The sequence below is a fragment of the Centroberyx gerrardi genome, chromosome 24 (genome assembly GCF_048128805.1).
Source record: "Centroberyx gerrardi isolate f3 chromosome 24, fCenGer3.hap1.cur.20231027, whole genome shotgun sequence".
Taxonomy (NCBI): domain Eukaryota; kingdom Metazoa; phylum Chordata; class Actinopteri; order Beryciformes; family Berycidae; genus Centroberyx; species Centroberyx gerrardi.
Genome location: NC_136020.1, coordinates 4,458,824 through 4,482,300, shown reverse-complemented (window position 1 = coordinate 4,482,300; position 23,477 = coordinate 4,458,824). Strand labels below are relative to the sequence as shown.

Below are 23,477 nucleotides of genomic sequence, written 5' to 3'. Positions count from 1 at the left end.
AAAGTTTTGGAGAGAGTAGTTTTTATTCAATTGCAAACATTTTTAGATAACCATGGCATTTATGAAAAGTTTCAGTCTGGGTTTAAACCACGCCATAGTACTGAAACAGCTCTTTTAAGAGTTTTTAATGATCTTCTCTTAACTGTTGATTCAGGGAACTCTGCTATTCTGATGCTTTTAGATCTGACTGCTGCCTTTGACACTGTGGATCATAAGATCCTTTTATCACATCTTGAACAGTGCATAGGCATCAAAGGTACTGCCCTCAAATGGTTTCAGTCCTACCTGACAGATAGGAGTTTCTCGGGCGAATATTCTTCGACTGTGGCCCCACTTACTTGTGGGGTCCCTCAAGGCTCTTTTTTGGGCCCCATCCTCTTTTCATTGTATATGCTGCCCTTGGGGTCCATTTTTAAGAAACATAATATTCCTTTTCATTATTTTGCTGATGATATACAAATCTATCTGCCTATTAAAACAAAAAGTAAAGATTCAATGCAGCCTTTGCTGAACTGCTTAAAAGATATCAAAACTTGGATGGATTTAAACTTTCTCAATCTTAATGAAAATAAGACTGAGATCGTTATGTTTGGTCGACCTGACCTATTGGATGACTCTGATGGTACTCTTGGCCCTTTAACGATCTTTTGTTAAGAATCTTGGTGTGATGTTTGACAGCTCCTTCAAATTTGATGAACAGATTAGTTCAGTTGTCAAAACTAGCTTTTTTCAGTAAGACTTTTAGCCAAGGTGTAAAGGCCTATCTCTCTCCCAATGATTTCGAGAGAGTTATTCATGCTTTTATTACCTCTCGGTTAGACTATTGTAATTCTTTGTATGTGGGTGTAGATCAGTCGTCTCTTCGTCGTCTGCAGTTAGTACAAAATGCAGCCGCTCGTCTTCTAACTGGAAAAAGAAAGCGTGATCACATAACACCAGTATTGGCCTCCCTCCACTGGCTTCCTGTCCGTTTCAGGATTGATTTTAAGATTTTATTGCTTGTTTTTAAGGTTTTAAATGGGCTGGTGCCACCTTATCTAGCAGAACTCATGCATCATCATACTCCAGTTAGAGCACTGAGGTCGACCAACCAGATGCACTTGGATGTTCCGAGATCTAGGCACAAAAACAGAGGCGACCGAGCCTTTGCGGTGGCTGCCCCTAATCTCTGGAACAGCTTACCTATTCATATAAGAACTGCTCAGACCCTAGAAACCTTTAAGTCGCTGCTTAAGACCCACCTCTTCTCGTTGGCATTCAATTCAAGTTGAGCTTGACACCTTGACTTCATCTTCTATCGTGCCGCAATTCTTTTATTATTATTATGTTTATTGTTTTCTTTTATTCTTATGTGTTATTTACTTTTATATTTGTTTATTTTGGTATTTTAAGCCTGTTCAGCACTTTGGTCAACTGTGGTTGTTTTAAATGTGCTATACAAATAATTTTTGACTTGACTTGACTTGATCTCTTCATCAAGAAATACTGTTCAGTGAGCGAATAGATGACAGCAGCTGAACACAGCCCAATATTTACTTCATTTGGATTCTCTCTCTCTCTCTCTCTCTCTCTCTGTCTCTCTCTCTCTCTCTGTCTCTCTCTCTCTCTCTCTCTCTCAGGGACCTCCAGGACCTTGATGACTCTACCCAGCTTCCTCTGCTCTGCCACTTCTCTGAGACTGCTGAAGGCCTCACCACCATCAGAGCATTCAGGTACCCCTAAAACTAGTAGTCCAACATTGTTGTAGTTATGGTAGTAGTGCTAATAGTAGTAGTTGTAGAAGTTATGGTAGTATTGCTAGTTGCAACAGCAGTAGTAGTAGTTGTAGTAATAGTTAGTGTTATAGTGCTAGTAGCAGTCGTAGTATCGTCTTGTATTTCTCTGTCTCTGCACGTTCACCCTCTCTTTCCCAGCATCAGTCTAATCCAACATTAAACAGCTCTCACGCTTTCCTCTCCTCCCTCCCTGAGGACTTCCTCTACTCACACACACACACACACACACACACACACACACATCACACACAAATACGCACACACTCAATGACTCACACACACATATGCAAGCACATATCATGCACACACACATAGAAAAACTGATTCTGCTGCTGAGGCAGATACTTGGCAGTCACTGGCCAGTTCCCATTACCATTATCCACTGGTCTCCATCCAAACCAAGTCTCTGGTGGAGATGCTAGTTATTCACTACTGCATGCAGATAGGAAAAGATGATGAGTTTGTTTTGTTTTTGTTTTTTTTGCCAGTTTTGCTCCTCTGTAACCCTGATTTTGATTCACGTCTGTCCTTTTTATTGTTTATTTCATTGGTTTTCAGTTGCTATTATTTTATTGTTTGTAAAGCACTTTGTAACTCCATTTTGAAGAGCAATAGTTGGCTGAATGAAGAGATGCATACTATATAATGTATATTGAAATGCTTGTTTCAGACATGAGGCTCGTTTTAAACAGCGCATGCTGGAGTTGACAGACACCAACAACACGGCCTACCTGTTTCTGTCTGCCGCCAACCGCTGGCTGGAGGTCCGAACGGTGAGGAACAGTTTCATGATTTCAATTTCATGACACTTTGTTTGTAACAATAACATGGCATCACAAGTCTGTACTTATTTTAGTATGTGTGGTGTTACCATGCTCTGTCCTTTGAGTAATACAATAATTCTGATATTGTGTCTTGTAAAAAGCTATATACAATCTATTGTTGTGACATTGTCATCAATTTCAGAATTTCTTGGCATTCTATCCTCCAACTAAAAGCCAGTGGTAATTAATTGAATGCATTTTTGACAGTGACTTATGAAGAGCAGGTTAAGAGGAGAGTCCAATCCTGCCTCCTGTAATCCAAAATCAAGTAATTTTTAGCCTCTGCAAATGTAAAAGGTCATCCATGCTTTTATCTCATCTTTTTAGACTCTTGCAACTCTCTTTACTTTGGCTTAATTTAAAAGTAACTTGCATGTCTGTAGCTTGTTCAGAATGCAACAGTATCTCTATACTGGTTACCAGTTAGAGTTGATTTTACAATTATACTGATTGTGTTTAAAGCTAGGTGTGACCTCTAGCGACATTGCACACCTTTTACTGTCCTTCAGTTTAGACTCAAGACTAAAGGTAATTTCACCATCAGGGTCTCTAGACTGTGGAACACCCTGTCTGATTCATCATCTTTTAAATCCCACTTTTTAAATGTTTTTATCATTATATTTATCCACTTTTTTTTTCATTTCTATATTTTGTTCTTTTTTTTATTTACATTTTAACATTATTGACATTTTAACAATAAGCAAATGTTACAGAAATGAAAATATGAATACACCCCCCCTCCCTCTCACCACACACACACACACACACACACACACACACACACACACTCACACAAAAAAATACAAGTACAAGTACAAGTGGACTATGCTAACATAGTCCACTCAGGGTATCATTATCATTGCATTTTTAAAATAAACATTTGCTTGTATTTTGCTCTTTTTGTCACTTTGTTTTGAATAATTGCAACATAGAGTAAATAAATAAAGAGTCAATTTCTTCTTCTTCTTTCCCCCTCTCTGCAGGACTACCTAGGAGCGGTGATAGTGCTGACAGCAGCGGTATCTTCCATATGGAGTTTACGCTACGGTCTGCCTTCTGGAGGCCTGGTGGGCTTGGGACTCACCTACGCCCTCACTGTGAGTTTCCACTGCTCTCATTCCCTCTGTCGTTACCTCTGTCTCCCTTTCTTTCTCTGCTGGGAATGCGATTCGTCTGTCGTCTTTTTTTTTTTTGCATTTTATAACTCTAGATACTAGAAACACCAGCTTAGCCAAACCTGAACAACCCATTTCATTAGACAGATGGCATTTCAAAGTGCATTGCAAGCGGATTATAAGCCCATTACAAGCATAGACTATTTTTTTTTACAATATAATCATCCAACAAACATCAGAAAATTACATTCAAGTTAATATCATGTCTTCAACTATACACTTTCCCCATAAAGCATTCAGCCCCCTACATTTTTGCAGATTGTATCATGTCCTGCTCTAATTATAATAATTATCATGCACTTACAATGTGTTTATAATGTGCTTATGATGTGTTAAATGCCTTATAAGCACAAGTTTCCAGCATTTCTATCAGGCCATTACTGTCGGATTGTAACTGTATGGTCCATTCAGATATTTGTAAGGCTTCAGATATTTACAGTACATGCTGTGGGCGGCTCATTCAGCATTCTGCAGTGTCTGTTTATAGATGGATGCTGACAGCAGAAGTATTGTTTATGTCACTTGAAACATTAGCGTTTAACTGCTTACTTGTGCATGTCTGCATAGATTCAACTGTAATATACTGAGGTTCAGATGTCTGCACTTTAGAGCAAACAGAACAAGCTTAAAGGAACAAGACACTGAACCCCTACCTGCTTACACATTGGATAAGAGCATCAGCTTAATGTATCAAATGTAATGTAATGTCTTTGGATGCCTATATACAGGTGACCAACTACCTGAACTGGGTTGTGAGGAACCTGGCGGACCTGGAGGTTCAGATGGCAGCGGTGAAGAAGGTCAACAGCTTCCTCAGCACAGAGTCGGAGAACTACGAGGGATCTATGGGTAACTGAGTTCTTGTTATCAGGCATTTACACTGACATACTGCCCAACATACTGCACAACTACCTTCACCTTTAAGGCATTTTTTCAGATATTGTTTTCCAGAGTGACTAATTTCAAACCGTAGCATGACAGAATAAGTCGACATTTGTACATCATTGTAAGTAGTTTTCAAGTGTAGTGCAAGGGGCAACAACATTGCTGAGAACTAGAGAAGGGTAGCAGGATACTTCTTCTACTGTGACTACTACTATGAATTACTATCAACTGAAGTACTTTTACCCTCCTGATGGGGGGAGCAGGATGATGGATTGGTTTCCCTCCGTTCGTTTGTTTGACCGCTTATTCATTTGTTTTTTTAGTTCTCATGTCTGTCCGTCACATGCAGTATCTCAGACACCACTGATTGCATTTTGCCGAAACGTGGGAAATGATGCATCTCACCACTGCGTTCCAGCATTTCCATAATTACATTCATTGTTTGAGAACAATGAAGTAAGAAAACTAAAGGGTCACGTTGTGGCAAAACCAAACCTTTTACACATTATATATCCATCAATACCTATTAAAGGTTTGTTCACCAAGTGAGATTTTCACACACAAAGCCAAGTACAAACAGATGAGGTTTGTACTCCTGTTAAAGGTTCATGATTTATAGACTGAGACAGAATGACCTTTTACAATGATAAAACTCCCCTTGTTGGAGCATCATTGTAACTCTATGTGTGTGTGTGTGTGTGTGTGTGTTTCATGAGTAAATGCACGTGTGTGTGGAGAACCTTCATAACTGTCTTCCCCTCCGCTTAGAGTCCAGCAACTGTGTTTTGAGTGTCTGGGATGTGCTGTTGCTGTGGTGAAATACAAGTGTTCCTGGATGGGAGGATGAGCCAGACTCTTGGCAAGAAAGATAAGATAGAGACTTTATTTTTTTTATTATTCAACCTTTGTTTAACCAGGTTGAATGTCTTTGTCGAGGGAGATCGGACCAAGGAAGCAGCATCAAGACAAACAGAAAAGTGCCAGACAAAAAACATACAACTATAAAGTCAGAATATAGTCAAAATCACATAAAAGAGAACAAAAAGTACAAATCTTCTGTGTAAGTGGTCCAAAATTCACCAGTAGGCTAAAGGGCCAAATCTATTTAAATCTCAACTAAACAAAGCTCCTCAGTGAGTCTGCCACAAGATCTTTCAATAACAGTTCAAATTTTCCAAGGGGGACCAGCTTTTTCAGCTTTAAATCACTTTGCGTTAAGTTCTGTGAAGAGGGAGCAGAATATATGAAAGCAATTTTGCCTAATTCAGCTCTGACCGTCGGGACACATAACAAAAACAACTCCTGAGACGGAGGGAAGGCAGGAAGAAAGGAGGAAAGCGGGGGAGTCAAGAGCAATCATCAAAGAAAAGGAGAAACTGGGCAAGAGGAAGAGACAGAATAGCCGATTTTTTGGCAGAATGTCTTGAAAGACGAGTGAAAGAGGAGAGAGAGGGGTAAAGGAGAGGGGCTCCTCTTTTTCTCTCTGTCTCTCTCTGTCCCTCTGTCTCATAAGGGTCAGCTTATTCATCCTGACCTGGTGGTTTCCGGCAAATAACCCGTGAAACCCTAAAACAACCCCCAAAACCCCTGAGCGAAAGTAGAATAGAACGGTTCCTCCTCTCTGACATCATGGAAGCTTCCAGCTCCGGCTGATAACAGCGTCAAATCTTTCCACAGTAAGGGAGGAACAAACTGAAGGTAGACAGCACTAGAACCATAAAACTGTTATCTGCTGGGTTTTATCCTCCTACTGGCACACACACACACACACACACACATGGAGTGTATTAATAATGAAAGAGTGGGTTTGGAGTAGACCTGCATGATATTAACAGATAAATCATTCAAAAATTTGTTTTTTTTCCTGAGTATAGCAATTGCAGTATGAATTGCGCATGCAGGCAGCACTGTTCCGCTAATGTCTATAGGGAATCTGAGGAGCCCTTTAAGCACTTTAATAGGAAAACTATACTATATCTGGAATGTTACGACTTGGTCCATATGGTCTATATGCTGCTGTTTTTACAAGCCAGGACTGTAAGATACACAGCCAGCAAGTGGTTGGTGCAGTCTGTTTTGTGTTTCCATTGTCTTGTACTCCTACTCCTCTAGTATTTTAACAGTATTATTTTCTATTCTAGTGTGTCTTTCAGGGAAGGAGAGAAGGACAGATTTACAAACTGTCATATTGCATTGTTTTAGTTTTTTTCTTTTTTTTCTTTTTTTTCTTTTTAAGATTCTGTTTATTGGCTTTCGGTATTTCAACTGTACAAAATGTAACTATAATCAAAATAGGAAACATTTTACAGATATACACAGATGAGAGAAAAGGGGAGTATGAAGTTGCTTCATGGTATAGATAGTAAAAAATTATTGTAAGATTACATGTTGAGGGGCAGTTCAAAGCTTAGTTTTAGCATTGTCCAAGAAAGGTTACAGGGTACAGCAGTGAAAAATGTGTAAGCATGTATAGAACCAGAATATATCAAATTGGGGTTATACAAACATTTGCAACCAACAGTTTTAACACTTTAAGTATGAATGGCAAGTGTGTGGAAAAAGTCTGCATTACAACATTATTGGATTATAAAATAATAGCAGTAGGACTTAGTGAGGCATAAAAGAAATGAGTAAAGAATATTTATGATGTGGAAATTTACCAAAATATTGAATATTTGTGTATTCAATACATATAATATATGTAAAAAATATACTAATATACAAATATCAATATATATGCAGCATGTAACAATGAGTGGGATATGGAAAGCTGAAGAACATAGATATATGAATTTATAGCAAAATACAACAGATATGTTATAGTCTTTTTGTGCTGTAAAAAACAAACATATTTCCCCTTTAAGTTGTAGCTCCACCATCTCTCTGCCTCCTCCCTTCTCACCTTTTCCTCTCCTCTCTCCCTCTGAGGTTGGGGCTTCATTGTTAAGTGCGATGTGCTTTGAAAAAAAAAAAACCTCTCCGTGGGTTGTTGTGGAATTTCAGCTCTCTCCCTGCCTCTCTCCTCCTCTGTTTCTCTCCCTCCAGATACCTCTCAGGTGCCTGAGGACTGGCCCCAGCAGGGTGAGATAAAGATCCAAGACCTGTGTGTGCGCTATGATCCCATGCTCAAACCGGTGCTCAAGCACGTCAATGCATACATCAACCCAGGCCAGAAGGTAATTAACATGATGGTGCGAGGAGAGAGTGCGAGAGAGAGAGGGAGAGAGAGAGAGATGGAGTTGGGTGTGTGGTAGATGGGTAGGGTTAAACCGATACGGGGTTTTAAAGGTTGATACCAATATTTTGTGCCGATATTGAATAGCTTATATCTATTCAGATATCAATTCAATGTTCAATTTTCTTGACAAAACATTCCAAAAAAATCACAAGTAGTCAGTGTTTCCCCCAGAATTGCATCACTGTCATGGTGGAAACTCTCTATTGAAACCCAGGATGATAATCAATAATAATCAGAGGTGGATGACACTGACTGGACGATTTTTAATAAGGGCAATATTGGCCTGATATATTGGCCCAACTCCCTTCATTAGCTGAAAAGCATAGGCCTGGTGTGCTTTTTAACATAGACATGACATAAATCCATTTCATGGACAACAACCTTTTCCTTAAATGTTCCAGATCTTTTCCATTAAGAGATCATGTGTGTTTCAGAGCTACCGCCAAAACTCCAGAAAATTGTCTCTAGCAATTTGCTGTTTCGTGACCAAGTGACATTTCTGTAAAAGAGCCAAAGTTAAACTTGCAATGTTACGTATTCCATGTAAGGTAATTCAGGTAATTCACACACCATTGCTGGAAAGCTTGGGCCTCACATCACACTGCATTGATAAACTAGCGATGCGTCTATAGGCAGAAGGGAAGGGAACGTTCTCAAGAGGCCAAGGAGAGGAAACACATATGCCGCTTTTCCACCGCATGGTACCGGCTCAACTCGACTCGACTCTACTCCAGGTACCATATTACCTGGTACCTGGTACTTTTTTTGGTAGCACCTCCGTCGAGGTTCCAAGCGAGCTGAGGCGATACCAAAAGGTGACGTGAAAACACTGCAGACTACTGATTGGTCAGAGAGAATCGTCATCATTGCCGGCAGCGATAGCGGGGATTTTAAAGCAGGCTAAAAACTGTTGTAATTTTGGCTCTACGACTGTTAATATGTCACTTTATTAAGTTTTAATATTTTTTCAGGCGAGAAAGTAACCATGTAGATTCCCAATATGTGGTCAGTTTATCCAAATAACGCCTGTTTGTAAATCTGCTGCAACGTTTTCGGAGATTTGGGACCAGGACCGTCTGCCTCGCAGTCCGCCATTCCGCAGTCTGAAGAGACGCAATGCATTTTGGGGCGGTTGAGTTTCATGCGGCGTCGTGGCGTTGCTATGATGACCAGTTGGGTGGGGGTGGGGTGGGGGTGGGGGTGGGGTGGGGGTGGGGGGTCGAGTCGAGGCGAGTTCAGCCGGTACCATGTGGTGGAAAAGCGACTATAGAAGGTATCAGTGATCATGAAGGAAGGATAAGGGGCAATTCAAGGGAGATTGATATTGATTTCAATTTGATAATTTAAAGCAGCACTAGGCAACGTCAAACTTTGTTGGCCCCAAGTGGCCGCGAGAGATAACGGGTTTGAATTTTTGAAAGTTTGAAGGACTTCATTACCCAGAAATCATGTAACATGACATCAGTAAACTATGCACTCCTTGGATCTAAATCTTCTTTGTGGCATGGTTCTTCTTGTTGTTAGAGAAGACCAGCCAATTTTTTTTATAGAAATCATAATGGTGAGCCTGAAATCTATCTTCCGTTACACGTCAAGTTTTTAAATATGAGAGGGGCTTATAGAAGTCAGGTTAGGACTTTTTTATGGAACAGGGTAACAGATTTATAATGAAATCTGCAATGACATTGTTACTTTAGCTGTCCTTGTTTTTCTGATGTAGGAGTTATTTTTTATCTTGTAATGGTGGTGATGTGTTTTTGGTTTTTTAGGATTGTGTTTGTTTAGTTTTTATGTTCAATGTCTTGTGCTTCCTTGTGTTTTTCTTTGTCTTTTTAACATCTTGGGACCATGTTGGAAATAAGTGTCTTTCACTTTAACATGTTATCCTTTGGATTTCTTTGTTTTGTTTTTTGTTTACTAATCCATAAATAAAATCAATCAATCAATCAATCTCTTGTAATAAATCCCAAGGCAGAGTGAAAACATTGAGTAGAAGGAGCAGCCTGTGAATACAAAATTTCTCCATAATGAAATACAGGCATGACTGTGGAATGTACAATGGGTTTTCTAGTTTCAAAAGACAAGCATGCTTTGCTTCTGTACGAAAATACATTTTGACTTCACACTGTTCATATTCAAAGTAAAGACTAGCATGCGGATTTTGTTTGAATGTGGACTTTCCCTTTAAAGTCACAGACATACGCCTCCTTGAAACTGTGAATTGACACCTAGTGATCAAACTCCACTCCACACACAACATGAGCATGCTACCAGCTTGTTATCACACAAGTGCCTTATTCCTCAAGGCAGCGTTACACTGAATAGCTTCTTGACCCATCTCTCTCTGTCTCTCTCTCTCTCTCTCTCTCTCTGTGTCTCTACATCTTTCTCTTCTCCCTCCCTCCCTCTTTTAATTAGGTGGGCATCTGTGGTCGGACAGGCAGTGGGAAGTCATCTCTGTCCCTGGCCTTTTTCAACATGGTGGATATGTTTGAAGGTTGGTCTGTCTGGCATCACATCCTTCACACAGAGAGAGATCATAATAAGGTTGATGCATCAGCTCTTCCATCTCTGTCTGTTTCCTTGGTTTCTATCCCTGTTGACTCCCGGTCTCTCTCATCTTTCTCTTGCTAACTCTGTCTGTTGTTTCTCTCTCTCCTTGTCTCGGTCTCTCCAACTCACTGTTTGTCCCACAGGAACATCCAAGTAGGTTATTGTCCCTGGGTCTCTAATTGTCGCCCATGTACTTTGCCCAAAAAACAACCCAACTCTCTTTGTGCCTCAATTTCTCTCTTGCTTTCTCATGTTCTTTCTTTCCGCCTCCTCTCATCCACCACAAAGGTAGAAGGGATGTACAGCCTACTCCCCCATCCTTCAATACAGTGCTCTACTGTGAAGAGGGTACTTGAACCTCTCAAAATACTCTAATAGATCATAATATGATAGATGAAATGAAGACAAATGAAGACAATCTTTAGTGCTTACCAGAAAGGCCAGCATCTCCATGTGCTGCTGTGTCTAAGAGCCTGTAGGGTTTTCATTAGGTCCTTGTTGAACTGCCATGTCTCAAATGCTGCTGAGCTGCTAATTCATTAGTTAATTTATGATGTAACTACCCAGGGGCTTACACCACATACCATAGAATGTGAATGGAAAGATAGGGTGCTTCCTCAAGTGTTATGATAATCACCATTTTTAAATTTATTGAAAGGCATTTCTATCCATTCAAAATCTGTGATACAGGCACAGTTTGGCTATAGCAAATGACGGTAAATGCACAGGTAAAAATGGATCTCTTTTTTTGTCTTCACATGAAAGCATGAAATTTGGCCAACATTACCTGACACTAAAGACCAATATCAACTTGCCCAATACTAACCAGATCTTGAAACTCTCCATGTTTCTCATTGATGAAGTCTAAGTGTCCCCTCTGCCAATACTTTCTGTGTTTACATAGCACCATAGTGCCATGGTGACTGTCACCTTGACTCACCATGAAGATGTCATATTAACCAGATGCTCTTGCTGTGTCTCATTTCTCTAAAAATACTTAATAATTTAAACAGTATAACTCATAACAATACAGTACAGAACTTTATTTGTCCCTGTGGGCCAACTGAAGCAGGGTAAAAGCTTAACAATACTGTACACATAGCAAATGTTATCACACAAAAATCTTGCATAGGATGCAGCACAACATATAATAATATTCTAAAATGTAGATGCAGATGAAATACAGTGGATATTAAAAGTCCCTTTCAAATTTTCTAGTTTAAAAAAAACAACCCAAATCAGACATTTACACTTTCATTAGGATATAGTAACTAGCAAAATCCAGACAAAAACAAAAGGCTGCTTATTTTTGACAATGTAGTAAAAATAGAAAACTAAAACATCATAAGCATAAGAGTACAATTTTATGGCCTTAGTTGTGTATATCTAAGCTAATAGTAATAACTTGCTGCCATTTGTAGCTGCCAACATGCAAATTTGCCTAGTGTAGCTTTAAGATAGTTGTTGAGTTGATCATTGTACAACTGCATTCTTTAACAGGTGCTACATATAGCATTTTAAAATCAGTAAATCATGACCACATTAATTTTAAGGCATTAGTATTATTACAGTAAACAAACAAGACCATCACCATCTACCGGCCTCTACACTGCATTTTACATTGAGCCACTGGGTTGAATTTGCTGGGAAATCTGCTGGATTGCTTTACAGCACAAAGGGAGATTGCTTTACCGAATAAAAGAGGAAGAGGGCGCTGTTCCTTTACCCAAACGGAGCTAAAGCTTTTAGAGTTTCTGGCAATAGGAGATGGTGGAAGGAGTGAAAGGCCGATGGAAAAATCACTTCCAACATGTTGATCCTCTTCAGGGAGGGGGAGGGGGGACAGGAAGCAGCATGATTTATGGGAATTGTGGTTGTACTGTTAAGAAACACTAGCACTGACAATACCACTGGCGTGAGATAAAGTACCAACCGTCTCAACCACGGTCTCATTCGTTTATGGTACTTATGCCAAGGTATCATAGTTAGTTTGACAGTGATACATTGATGTTTAAAAATGCTACATGTAGCACCTTTAACTCAAAACCCCATAACCCTTTCAGTATCCCATTCCTTTTTATGGTCTAAAGAGGGAATTGTAAACCCTTTCATCTTGGGACCCAAACAGTGTAAATCTAGTCCCTCTTGGTTTCAAACACATTACTAATCTGGCTATGTGAAGCCCATTCGGCTATTAGACCCACAAAATATTTAGGTTCTGACCCATACAGTACATTAAGAAACCTTAGTCTGAAGTGCTTATTCACTGATGATTGTTCCACTGCCTTGCTTAGCTTGAAGTGTGGACATCAGTGACTTCAACTCCCCACACTACAACTAACCATTTAAAGCACTGTAGGCAGGCAATATTGCTTTAGTGGCAGGGAGAAAATCAATGTACATAACATAGTGGGCTTTTAGGGACCGAAGTACAGTAAAAATAAAACACTACTGGAGGCAAATTAGCCATCTACGTTCTCTTCCAAAGATTGTTTGCGCCATGTCTTTGAACTTCTGCCATCCACCATGTATTACAGTCATGCATGTTTATGTTGGAGGAAATGTGTATATTTAACAATCCCTCCTTGCATGTCAGTGCGGTTGAAGCACTCCTCCAGACCCCTCTATCTAAAGACTGCACTTTAATGGGCTGAAGTGAGAACATGCAGGTCTGATTGTTCCTCTTGTTTCTTGCTTTGCTTTTAAATTCCTGAAAAGAGGACCTGAAGTGCACTCTTCTATCAGAGGTTGACCTATTTTCTTTTTGTGTGTCTGTGTATTTGGAGCCCCTGGGTTATATTTCAACTTCAAGACTGTGGCCATGAACTCTAAATGTTGCAGAAAAATCATTTTGATTTATTCGGTTTTTAAAGCAATGCGGTGAGAACACAGTGATAGCGGAGTCGTAATCGTAATATTCTGTTTTTACTCTAAACTATGATGGCTCCTCCTAGACAGATTATTCAGCCAAAAATAAGATTACACACTTTTTCCACACACACGTGCACACACACACACAGCACAGCTGTTCAGACATTTTATTTAACAGTAAATTAAGACATTTGTGTCAGCAGCGTTTCCTTATAAAGCAGTGAAATAAAATTAGAACAGTGTCACGGTGATAACACTCCTTCTAACTAAACTCCTGCAGTCTACAGAACATTCTTTGTTTCATAACCCAGAAAATATGAACGGAACAAAAAATATGTATTCAAGAAATTTTATACCAATGAGGGGGTTTACGGTGAGAAGACAAATTTAAGTAGGTATCTGTAATTAAAAACGACTTTAAAAATCACCTGATAAAGAGACAATAAGTACGCTTTCTACTGCCACCTAGCACAAAATAACCATAATATACACAAACACACACATTTCAGCTATAAAGGATAAAAAGCCTTGTTCTCAAATCAAAAGAGTAAATGACAAAGCAGTATTATTCCAGTATTTAGCATGGTGATATTTTACCTCTTCACTAGATGGTAGCTGATGGAACGTCCTTGATATGGACCAGTAATGTGAGTGTGTGGTTTATTACAGGGAAGATCATCATTGATGGGATCGACATCTGTAAGCTGCCTCTGCAGACACTCAGGTCTCGACTCTCCATCATCCTACAAGATCCTGTGCTGTTCAGTGGATCAATAAGGTACACACACACACACACACACGCACACACACACACACACAATCCAAACACAGCGATGAAGTGTTAATATACAGAGCCTTCCTGAAGTACCATCAGAGGGATTGCTGGGGTTTTAGTCGCCACAAGCAAGACCAATTGGGAGGCAGAGTGGCAACTAGCGCCCCTGCTGGTTGTGTTCATTACTGAGAGAAAAAATGTCCACTCCTTTTCCCATTATAACACATGCAAAATCTTTTTTTTTTAAAAGATTTATTTTAGGCATTATTGACAGAGATAGTGTGAGAGAGAGACAGGAAGGTATGGGAGAGAGAGAGGGGAGGACATGCAGCAAATGACCGCGGGCTGGATTCGAACCCGGGTTGCTGCGGGAAGGACTGAGCCTTATATGGTACGTGCTCTACTCTGTGAACCACCGGGGTGCCCGTGCAAAATCATTTCTAATGAAGAATTGCATTAACTTTACCAGAAGTTTAATGCAATAAAACACAATTTCATCCAATAAAGGAAGAAAGAATAGAGGATTCAATAAGGAAGATTGTTTTTCTATGAAAATGTAATCCCCATTATGTTTAATTCAATGTACTCTATAAGAGTCCAATTTGTAGAATGGAATCTTTTGACATCCATCTTACTTGGTACAGTTTTAAACCAGATGTAACTGGTTATATGGGACAAGTAGCATGTACAGTGCTTACAACTCCTGTTTTCACATTAAGCTCTCAGTAATTGTTACAGTGCTTTGCATGGCGCATCTCCATAGCCAGATCTTACACACACAGTTAGTACTGTGCCAGCGGAAGAAAAGGGCTTAGCTGAAGCCATTTGTCAATAGGAATGAACTGAAAGTAAAAGTCCTGTTTGTATTTTTTAAAGGAATAGTTCACCAAAAGAAACTCCAAGTGTGATATGTAGTTTTACACAGTGTTAAAGTACTAATCTGAATAAATGTTTATAAGATGAATCACTACTGTGTTATATCAATCAATGATCGCCCCCGAGCGCTTAGCACCAAAGATGGAGACAAAATTAAAAAAAATAAGAAACGTGAAGCGCAAGAACTATAACTTAGAGTATCGTAAAATATTGTTTGTGACACATAACAAGCTGCACAAGAGGTGTTGGTGCACCAGCTGGGGTTGAGCTGCACCAACAAATCAATAAATAAAACACACTCTGGACATCTCCAAAATCCCAATTTTTGAATTGTGAAAAGTGGTTTGGCCTCAGCGACACTTGTCACACAAAGACACGAGGGCCCAGCTGTGGGGTGAGTGGGTGAAAACACAGTGGGAACACTGGTGGGACCCAATCTGACTTCTTTACACACGTCATCGCCCGGAGAGGTCGTTCAAGGGATGTAAGAGCCCACATATCACTCTTTCTCTTTCTCTCTCTTTCTCTCTCTCTCTCTCCCTCTCTCATACACGCTCGCAGCCTCCGTCTGTTTGGAGTACTAGATGATAAAGTGACTCCGTGTTTGTTATGAAAGACAAAGAGCATGTGCTGTTTGTTTGGACAGATATGCCGGTCTAGATATAGAGAGAGGAAAGGAGAAACCGTGTATGAGTGTGTGTGTGTGTGTGTGTGTGAGAGAGAGAGAGAGAGAGAGAGAGAGAGAGAGAGAGAGAGAGAATATCTTGGCATCTCCACCAGCTCTTGTTTATGTGAACAGAGGCCTGAGGTGAATGGTCGACAGTAACTGTTTTAGCCTGTTAGGTTAGATGTACACTACAAGATTTTGACCCAGTTTACCCCCAGTTTGGCCATGCCACACACATTTGCCATTTTCCACTTATTTCTCAAATTAGAGAATTCATTGGCAAACATAAGTAAGGAATTTGCTCAACTCAATAATAATTCCAAAAATATTACAAGTATTTTAGTCTTGGTAGGGTGGGAAAGCCTCTGAAACAGCATTCGGATCACGGGACAGTAAAACTCTAATAAGAATAGGAATAATAACTTTAATAATAATAGTAACTTTATTTGTGTGGCATTTTTCTAAACAGAGCTACAAAGTGCTTTACAGGCAATAACACTTTGAGAATAATATTTACACACAACTGACAACATTCAGCAATACAAGATCAAATCAATGAATAAATCCAGACACCACAACACGTGAGTTCATGACAGAAAGGGGAAAGAAAAGAGCAGCATGTATCAGCGCCATCTTAGATCTATTACTCCTGATATCTGGCCGCAAGGCAAGTTTATTTATATAGCACATTTCATATACAAAGGCAATTCAAAGTGATTTACACAAGGTGTATAAGACATTAGGGCATATTTGGTGTTTAATTTGTCCAATATATCTCGTTGAGGGCGCCTTGGTGTCTACACAGCAACCTTTAATGCATGTTATCTCTCTTTCTCCCATATTTCCTGTTGTTCTCTACTAGTGTTCAACCTATATGCGTTTTTGAAGGCTGGTGATAGTCGATATTTTGTGCTGATATTAAAACTTTAAATTTGACCATTCTCATGTCAATAGTTTTGGGGGAATTCCACGTATTTCCACGTGTTTCCACCAGAATTGTATCAGGGTGGAAAAGCCTCTGAAGCAGCGTTTAGACCATCATGGGACACTAAAGAAAAGAAAGAAAACAACACGTCTGATCAAAATCAATTCAGGTTAAGGTGTTCTCATAGACAACCAGTGTAGTATTGATCAATTCTAAATATATAATCAATCAAACTGTATCATTTTCATCACATCAGAGGTGGACGGCACTGACTGGACCAGATTAAATCTTTAATAAAAGGCCAAACCTATATGTGCAAACCAATTTATTGGTTTAACCATACTCTTGACCATAAACTATGTGATAAAGCAGAAATGCAATGGAAATAATTAGTTAATTAATTAGAAACCAACTTCAGTTACACCAAAAATGTTGTCTCTATGGTTACGTTATATATCAAGGTTGCCAATGTATGTATGTCTGAACAGTGTGCAGTAGAGTAGAGAAAATAGTAAGAAGAGAGTACAGTACAGTTTACAGTGCAGTACATTGCAGTAGGATAGAGTTGAGTAATAGACACTGTAGAGCACAACAGAATAGTGTTGAGTACTCGACAGTAGAACAGAGCACAGTTGAATGATATCTTAAGGTGGAAGTGCGATCCTCCTTCATGTTGAGTATTCTCTGTACTCTGGTTATTCAAAGCCAGCTGGTAGAGCCAGTCTCTGCCTGATGACTGTGTGTATGGACACACTGGCATTGCCTGTTATGGTCATCTCCTCTCTCCGAGTTCTCAAGCCTCCCTGCTCTCCGCTGCCCGCTTGCTTTGATGCTCACTTGCTTGTTTAATCATCCGCTTACTCATGTATCCACTCATTCACTCTCTTCCTCTCTCTGTCTCTCACTCACAGGCTTCCCCACTTGAAAAATACCATTCAGCTTTCAGATTGTTAAATACTGCTTGGAAAGTCTTTCCTCTAAACCTGTTGGACGTCGCCAACAAGGAAATGTCAATACTTCGTACTTGTTCCTTCTAAATGTCAAGTCATTCCGATGTTTTTTTCCCCCGTACAAAGCAAATGCAGCATCACTCACGAGTCTCTCTCTTCTCTCTCTCTTCTCTCTCTCTCTCTCTTGTTGTAGGTTTAATCTGGATCCAGAGAGGACGTGTACTGACGACAGACTGTGGGAGGCGCTAGAGATCGCTCAGCTGAAGAACATGGTGAAGGCCCTGCCTGGAGGACTAGGTCTGTCTTCATATATAAGATAAGATAAGATGAAATTTAAATGATTGATTGATGCACAACCCATTTTGTGTCCCCCCAGGTTCAGAAACCAGGTACTAAACTAATATTCAGAGTCTTTGATTCCTGAAGGATACACTGACCAGTATGAGTGGTATAAACAAAACGTAAATTAACACAAGTTTCCTTTTCCTCTGAATGTATGCGTCTTTGTGTATGTGCACATGCTTTGGTGTGTGTGTGTGTGTGTGTGTGTAGACGCGGTCGTGACAGAGGGTGGAGAGAACTTCAGCGTTGGCCAGAGGCAGCTCTTCTGCTTGGCCAGAGCGTTTGTCAGAAAGAGCAGCATCCTCATCATGGATGAAGCCACAGCATCTATAGACATGGCCACGGTGTGTATATGTAGATGTACTGTATATACTATATATACACACACATACAGTATGTGTGTGTGTGTGTGTGTGTGTGATGTCAGAGAGTGTAACATTCTCATGGATCAGACCACAGCACCTAGATATTTCACATGCTCCACCTATTAACCAATATAGCACCGCTGTCTTAGAGCCAATACCATTTCAAATTCTTTCTCACTCTAATTCCCTTTTAAATTCTAATTAATTCTATTTCTCTTTCTTTCCTCACAGGAGAATATCTTACAAAAGGTTGTGATGACTGCATTTGCAGACAGGACAGTCGTTACTATCGCAGTAAGTCAACCAACCGACTCTCCTGATTGGAAATGAGGAGGATTCAAACCAGAACCTTTTCTGCTTCTTGTTATTTGGACAGACCGCACCTTAAAGGCCATAATGCTCGGGGGACATTTTGAGGCAATGCAAGTGGACCATTTTACCAGCCACTACAACTGACAGTATTTTTCTGCGATACTTTTCCTCAACTTCTTCCCCTTCTGCAGGCAAAACTGTCTCCAATGCCTGAAAAAGTTGCCTGAGCATCATGGACCTCAGATAGCTTGCTAATACTTACACTGTCAGAAAAGTATTCTCTGTAAACATGGCTGTAATAAGAGTTGCAATGAATGAGTATAGTGGAAATTTATGGAAAAAACAAGTGGGTTTGTTCAAGTAACAGTGACTTTTATGTCTACGTAGATAGATGCATATATTTGTCTCCCCCTGGTTTGAGCTCTATGTGCATCTATCATTGGAAAAAAAAACGATTTTCCTTATGAATGCATATGCATTCTTCTCCCACATCTTTCCTCCAAACATTTCCCATGGTAACTACTTCTTCTAATCTAACCTAGTTAACCTTGCAAATGGATTAGTGTCTTTACTGTAAACTCAGTCTTCTTGCCCACTTCTTTCACTTATCTGCCTTCCTTTTCCTTTTTTCCTCTCCTCTCTGATACTGTCTTGTCCTCTGCCACCTGTTTGTACATCCTCTCTCTTTCTACCCTTTCTGACAATTTCCCGCAACTCTTTCTGCTGTCTTTACTTTTCTGTCCCTCTCTGCCCCCCATATTCCTCCATAATTACCTACTCCCTCTTTCTGAAATATCCCTTTCATCCATCTCTCTGCCCTCTCAATTCTTCCCTCACCCTTCTTGCTCTCCCTCGCTCTGTCTTCCCACTTCATCTTGCATGTGCTTTCACTTTTCCATCCTCCCTTCTTTTCTTTCTCTTTCCTCCTTTCTCCCCCTATCCTGCCCACTTCCCTTATTTTCCATCCTTCTCGGTCCCTCCATCTCTCTCCTCCCTTCCTTTCTCCTCTCCCACCATTTCCCCTTTCCCCTACCATTTCCCTCTTGTGCTTCCTGTGCTTTCACTTTCCCATCCCATTTTCACTTCCTTGTTCCCTCTATCCTTCCCTCTGTCCTCGTCCTGTCGCCAGCACCTGGTGTCCTCTATCCTGGAGGCCGAGCAGGTGTTGGTCTTCTCCTCGGGCATCTTGGTGGAGTGTGACTCTGGTCCCAACCTGCTAGCTCAGGAGGAGAGCCTCTTCAGTGTGCTAGTGAGGACTCACAAGTAGACCCAGCCCACTTTGGCTCAGCCCTGCTGTCTTCTGTCTTCTCTATTACCTCCGTCCTCTTCCACTCCTTCCTCTGTGTTTCTTTCCTGCTTCTCTGGAGTTTGGTCTGGGTCTGCTGAAGCCTCACAGCCACTGACAGCCTGGTTGGTACAGAAAAAAGCTACTACTGCATGCTTTTAAAGATATTTCTTGTACGTGCAGTGCTATTTGCTCATAGCCCACAGTGTTTTGACATGGCCTACAATGTTATTTTAATTTCAAATAGTCCACAGTGCTTGCAGATTAGTGGATGTCAAATTATCCATCCATCCATCCATCATCATGCCACGTTTCTGGGTCAGGTTCAGGGTCTGGCTACTCACCTGAGACCAGTTTGCCTTAGGTGCCCCAACCAAGAGCACAAGCTTCCTAACAAAATATCTCTCTCGGTCATTTTTGGCACACAAACCCCTCCAACATTGATTGCAGGAGCAGATTATAAGGTACTGAATAGTCATTTCAAGGTGCTGTTAAAACAGGCATGGAAAATGAATACTGAAAACCATCAACTTTAGCAAAAGGGTTGAAGGCTAAAACATGTTACACAAAAGTGTTGTAAAACACTGGTATCAATAAATCCACCTTGAAAATATAACTCAATAATAAATACAGTAATGCATAAAACTAGCAATGTGTTGTATGTAGTGTTGGGGGTAACGCGTTACAGTAATCAGATTACTTTTTTGTGGTAACGAGTAACTTAACGCGTTCGTTTTTCAATTTATGTAATCAGTTATTAGTTATTTGTCAAAGTTACATTTCGCTACTTTTATTTTTCTTTCAAATGGTTGAATGTTTAGTTAGTGCAAATTAAAAAGGTAGGCTATTATAAGCTACATATGTTATTAAAAGACTGCAGCAGGCTGGCGGTGCACGACTCGCTTTCAGAATCAACACAACAATAAACTGCAGAACTTGGAGATATTCGCATAACTTTGAACTGATCTAAGAGAAGGATAAGAACATTATTGTTAACTGTAAGTTTAGCTTTCACTATCCAACCTGAAGATTTGAATTGAAAGCTTGTGAGCGCAGTCTGCCGTTTATTTTGAGAGCAGACCGGATCAGTTAAGGCTCGGTTGATCACCGGGGTGAAGTTAGGTTTGAAGTTTTGATATTCACCGGTTAATGCGCCTTAAGTTGCGCCTTTTAACGTCAATAGCTCCGTGTCGATAGCATCATTTTTCTCAAATTAGGCTTTTTTATAGAGAGGAACATGGAGCCAATGTTTCACAGTGTTGATAAAAATCACTTGCGGTTGTGATGCAGTGACGGCAGAAAGGCATCCAGTCGGTCCAAACCCCCACTGAGTATTTACTGTAGAACCAGGTAACTGAAAGCACCTTGATGTTTTCTTTAGACAACAGTAGATTGTTACTTAAGGCTGTGTCCCAAACGTGATGATTAGTGATGATTTCTGTACATTAAGAGTGATGACATCAGCAGAAGACGTATTTTAAAGGCATGATTTTAAGTGGGTAACGTGAAAGTACTCTAACGCGTTACTTTTAATTAAGACTAACTTAGTAACGTAACTAGTTACTGTTTAGGGTAAGTAACGAATTAAAGTAACTAGTGCGTTTCAAAAGTAACTCTCCCCAACACTGGTTGTATGTGCTATGAAGCATTTCTTTCATTGTCTTTATAAACACGTTTTCCAGAGTCCAATTGTCTCTTTTTGCTTTCTGCCCCTCCTCTCTGTGTTTTCAGCACCGTGTTCACACCATCCTAACGGCTGATCTGGTCATTGTGATGAAGCGAGGGAACATCCTGGAGTACGACAAACCTGAGACTCTTCTGGAGCAGGAGGACGGGATGTTCGCCTCATTCGTCAGGGCCGACATGTAGACACACCAGTCATCAGTCAGCCTGCCAATCAACTGATAGACTGATCAGTTAGTTGAAATGTTTTTTACTTAGTTCTTTTTTGGTGAGGTGGACAGGCCTCTGAAACAGTATTTTGACCATGTGACTCTAAGGGCTCTATTTTCATGACGGCACATAGCCGACGGCGGGGCTTCGCACCAGTGAAGAGGCATTTTTATCGGGCGCACAGATTTTTTTTCTCGCCTGTTGTTTTAGTCACTGAACTTGACTGCACCTAAGTGGGAGGAGAGGGGCAGTAGGGGGTGTCAGTAACGATCAAGCAGCGCTGTGCAATTTTGGTGTCAAGGATTACCGGGAAGAAAAAGAGGTGATTTGACTGGTCGTGACTGACACCAGGCTCACTACACCTACTGATAATGTATTCCTACTAATCCAGTTACCAAAATTAATTCGCTATGCCCTGTGTGCTCGCGCCATGTGCCTTTGACTGTACTTTTGCGCCGTGGGCCCTTGATTCACGAAAATAGAGCCCTAAAACTCTCCAGTGGCATGTAGACACACCATCAACAAGCAGTCACCTGTCATTCAAAATATAAATGGATCATTCAATCAGTCAATCAGTTTATCACTTCTTACATTTCCTACACTGTAGGAATGTAGCTGATTCACGTATCCAGAAGGATGCACCATGAGTGCAGCAGTGGAATAAGCATCAATTCTTGGATCACCGACCTTACAACCAACCAGTAGTATGAAGTGCAACAGTCAAACCTAAGCCTAGACAAGAGATGTAACAAGATTTAACATCTCAGCCCCCTGGTCAGGGTGAGGTGTATCCTTATCAATTACCAACCCACTACTCCACATGTCAGTTGACAATCAATCATAGATCAGTTAAGTGATTAGGTTTCTCTTTGCCTAAACCACTTTAATAGCTGTCTTCCGGACATGATTGAGCTTTTGATATACAGTTGATATCAAACTCTACACTCTTTCAAAAATTCTAGTCTTTGCCCTGAGGCCTGAAATGAAAATCAACAATGTTTCATCAAAACAATTTCAGGCCTCAAGGCAATAAAGACTAGAAGATTTGAAAGTGTATAGACTTTTGATGTCCATTGTATCTATGGACTTGGTCATTTATATTGCGAAATTGATTGTTTGCTGAATATATTAATTGATTGATTAATTGATTGATGTAACAAGTAAGTCCTGTAAGGATCATTTTATATTGCTAGAATTTCAAAAGTCCTTAATTTTCTTGTTTAAATGATATCTTTGTTATTATGTACAATATGTATCAATTTTATTATTCTTTAACACTTGTATGTAAGCAATAAGAAGGTATGCTGCAGACTATGGAGAAAACTTGTATTTAAAATGCTTTGAAAATGGTTGAATGTTGGCTTTAGCCCGTTGTGTATACGGTGCATGGAGCAACTATTGTGAAAGGCTTTGTGCGAGGATTTCAAATTCTAATAATTTAGACCCTTGCGCATCATGTGCTAGATTTAAATGTTAAGTTCTGCCATAGAACTAATTTTGATAGAACTGACATTCTTATTGCAGTCAATGAGAAATGAAAAGATGGGATGTTGCACCAGCCCAAACTGCCATGGTCAGAAATCAATGGGACTACAATGGATGGGGCCTAATCTGCAGCCTGATGCTGCGCTCACATCATATCGGAAGTAGGGGAAGATATCTCATTGCTACAACTTAAAGCCTTCATGCCCACATCCAAGATGCTGATCGTAAGGTCAATTGCTGTGGCGCTCCTTCTTCTTGTTATCATAAGGTATTTTATGATC

General features: G+C 40.2%; 1 protein-coding gene across 2 annotated transcripts in view; it reads left to right on the top strand.

Moving 5' to 3' along the window:
- Positions 1 to 21,687, top strand: part of abcc9 (ATP-binding cassette, sub-family C (CFTR/MRP), member 9) — a 58,968-nt gene extending 37,281 nt beyond the window's left edge. Inside the window, exons 30-40 of one of the 2 annotated variants that reach the window (XM_071894946.2) lie at positions 1,620 to 1,712; positions 2,446 to 2,548; positions 3,583 to 3,696; positions 4,503 to 4,623; positions 7,705 to 7,835; positions 10,316 to 10,394; positions 13,991 to 14,099; positions 17,708 to 17,811; positions 18,067 to 18,200; positions 18,453 to 18,515; positions 21,550 to 21,687. In XM_071894946.2, the coding sequence (XP_071751047.2) occupies positions 1,620 to 1,712; positions 2,446 to 2,548; positions 3,583 to 3,696; positions 4,503 to 4,623; positions 7,705 to 7,835; positions 10,316 to 10,394; positions 13,991 to 14,099; positions 17,708 to 17,811; positions 18,067 to 18,200; positions 18,453 to 18,515; positions 21,550 to 21,687 (1,189 nt within the window). Of the gene's footprint in view, positions 1 to 1,619; positions 1,713 to 2,445; positions 2,549 to 3,582; positions 3,697 to 4,502; positions 4,624 to 7,704; positions 7,836 to 10,315; positions 10,395 to 13,990; positions 14,100 to 17,707; positions 17,812 to 18,066; positions 18,201 to 18,452; positions 18,516 to 19,662; positions 19,801 to 21,549 lie in introns of those variants that run through there. The other variant, XM_071894954.2, reaches the window with a different exon arrangement.
- The last annotated feature ends 1,790 nt before the right edge of the window (positions 21,688 to 23,477 follow it).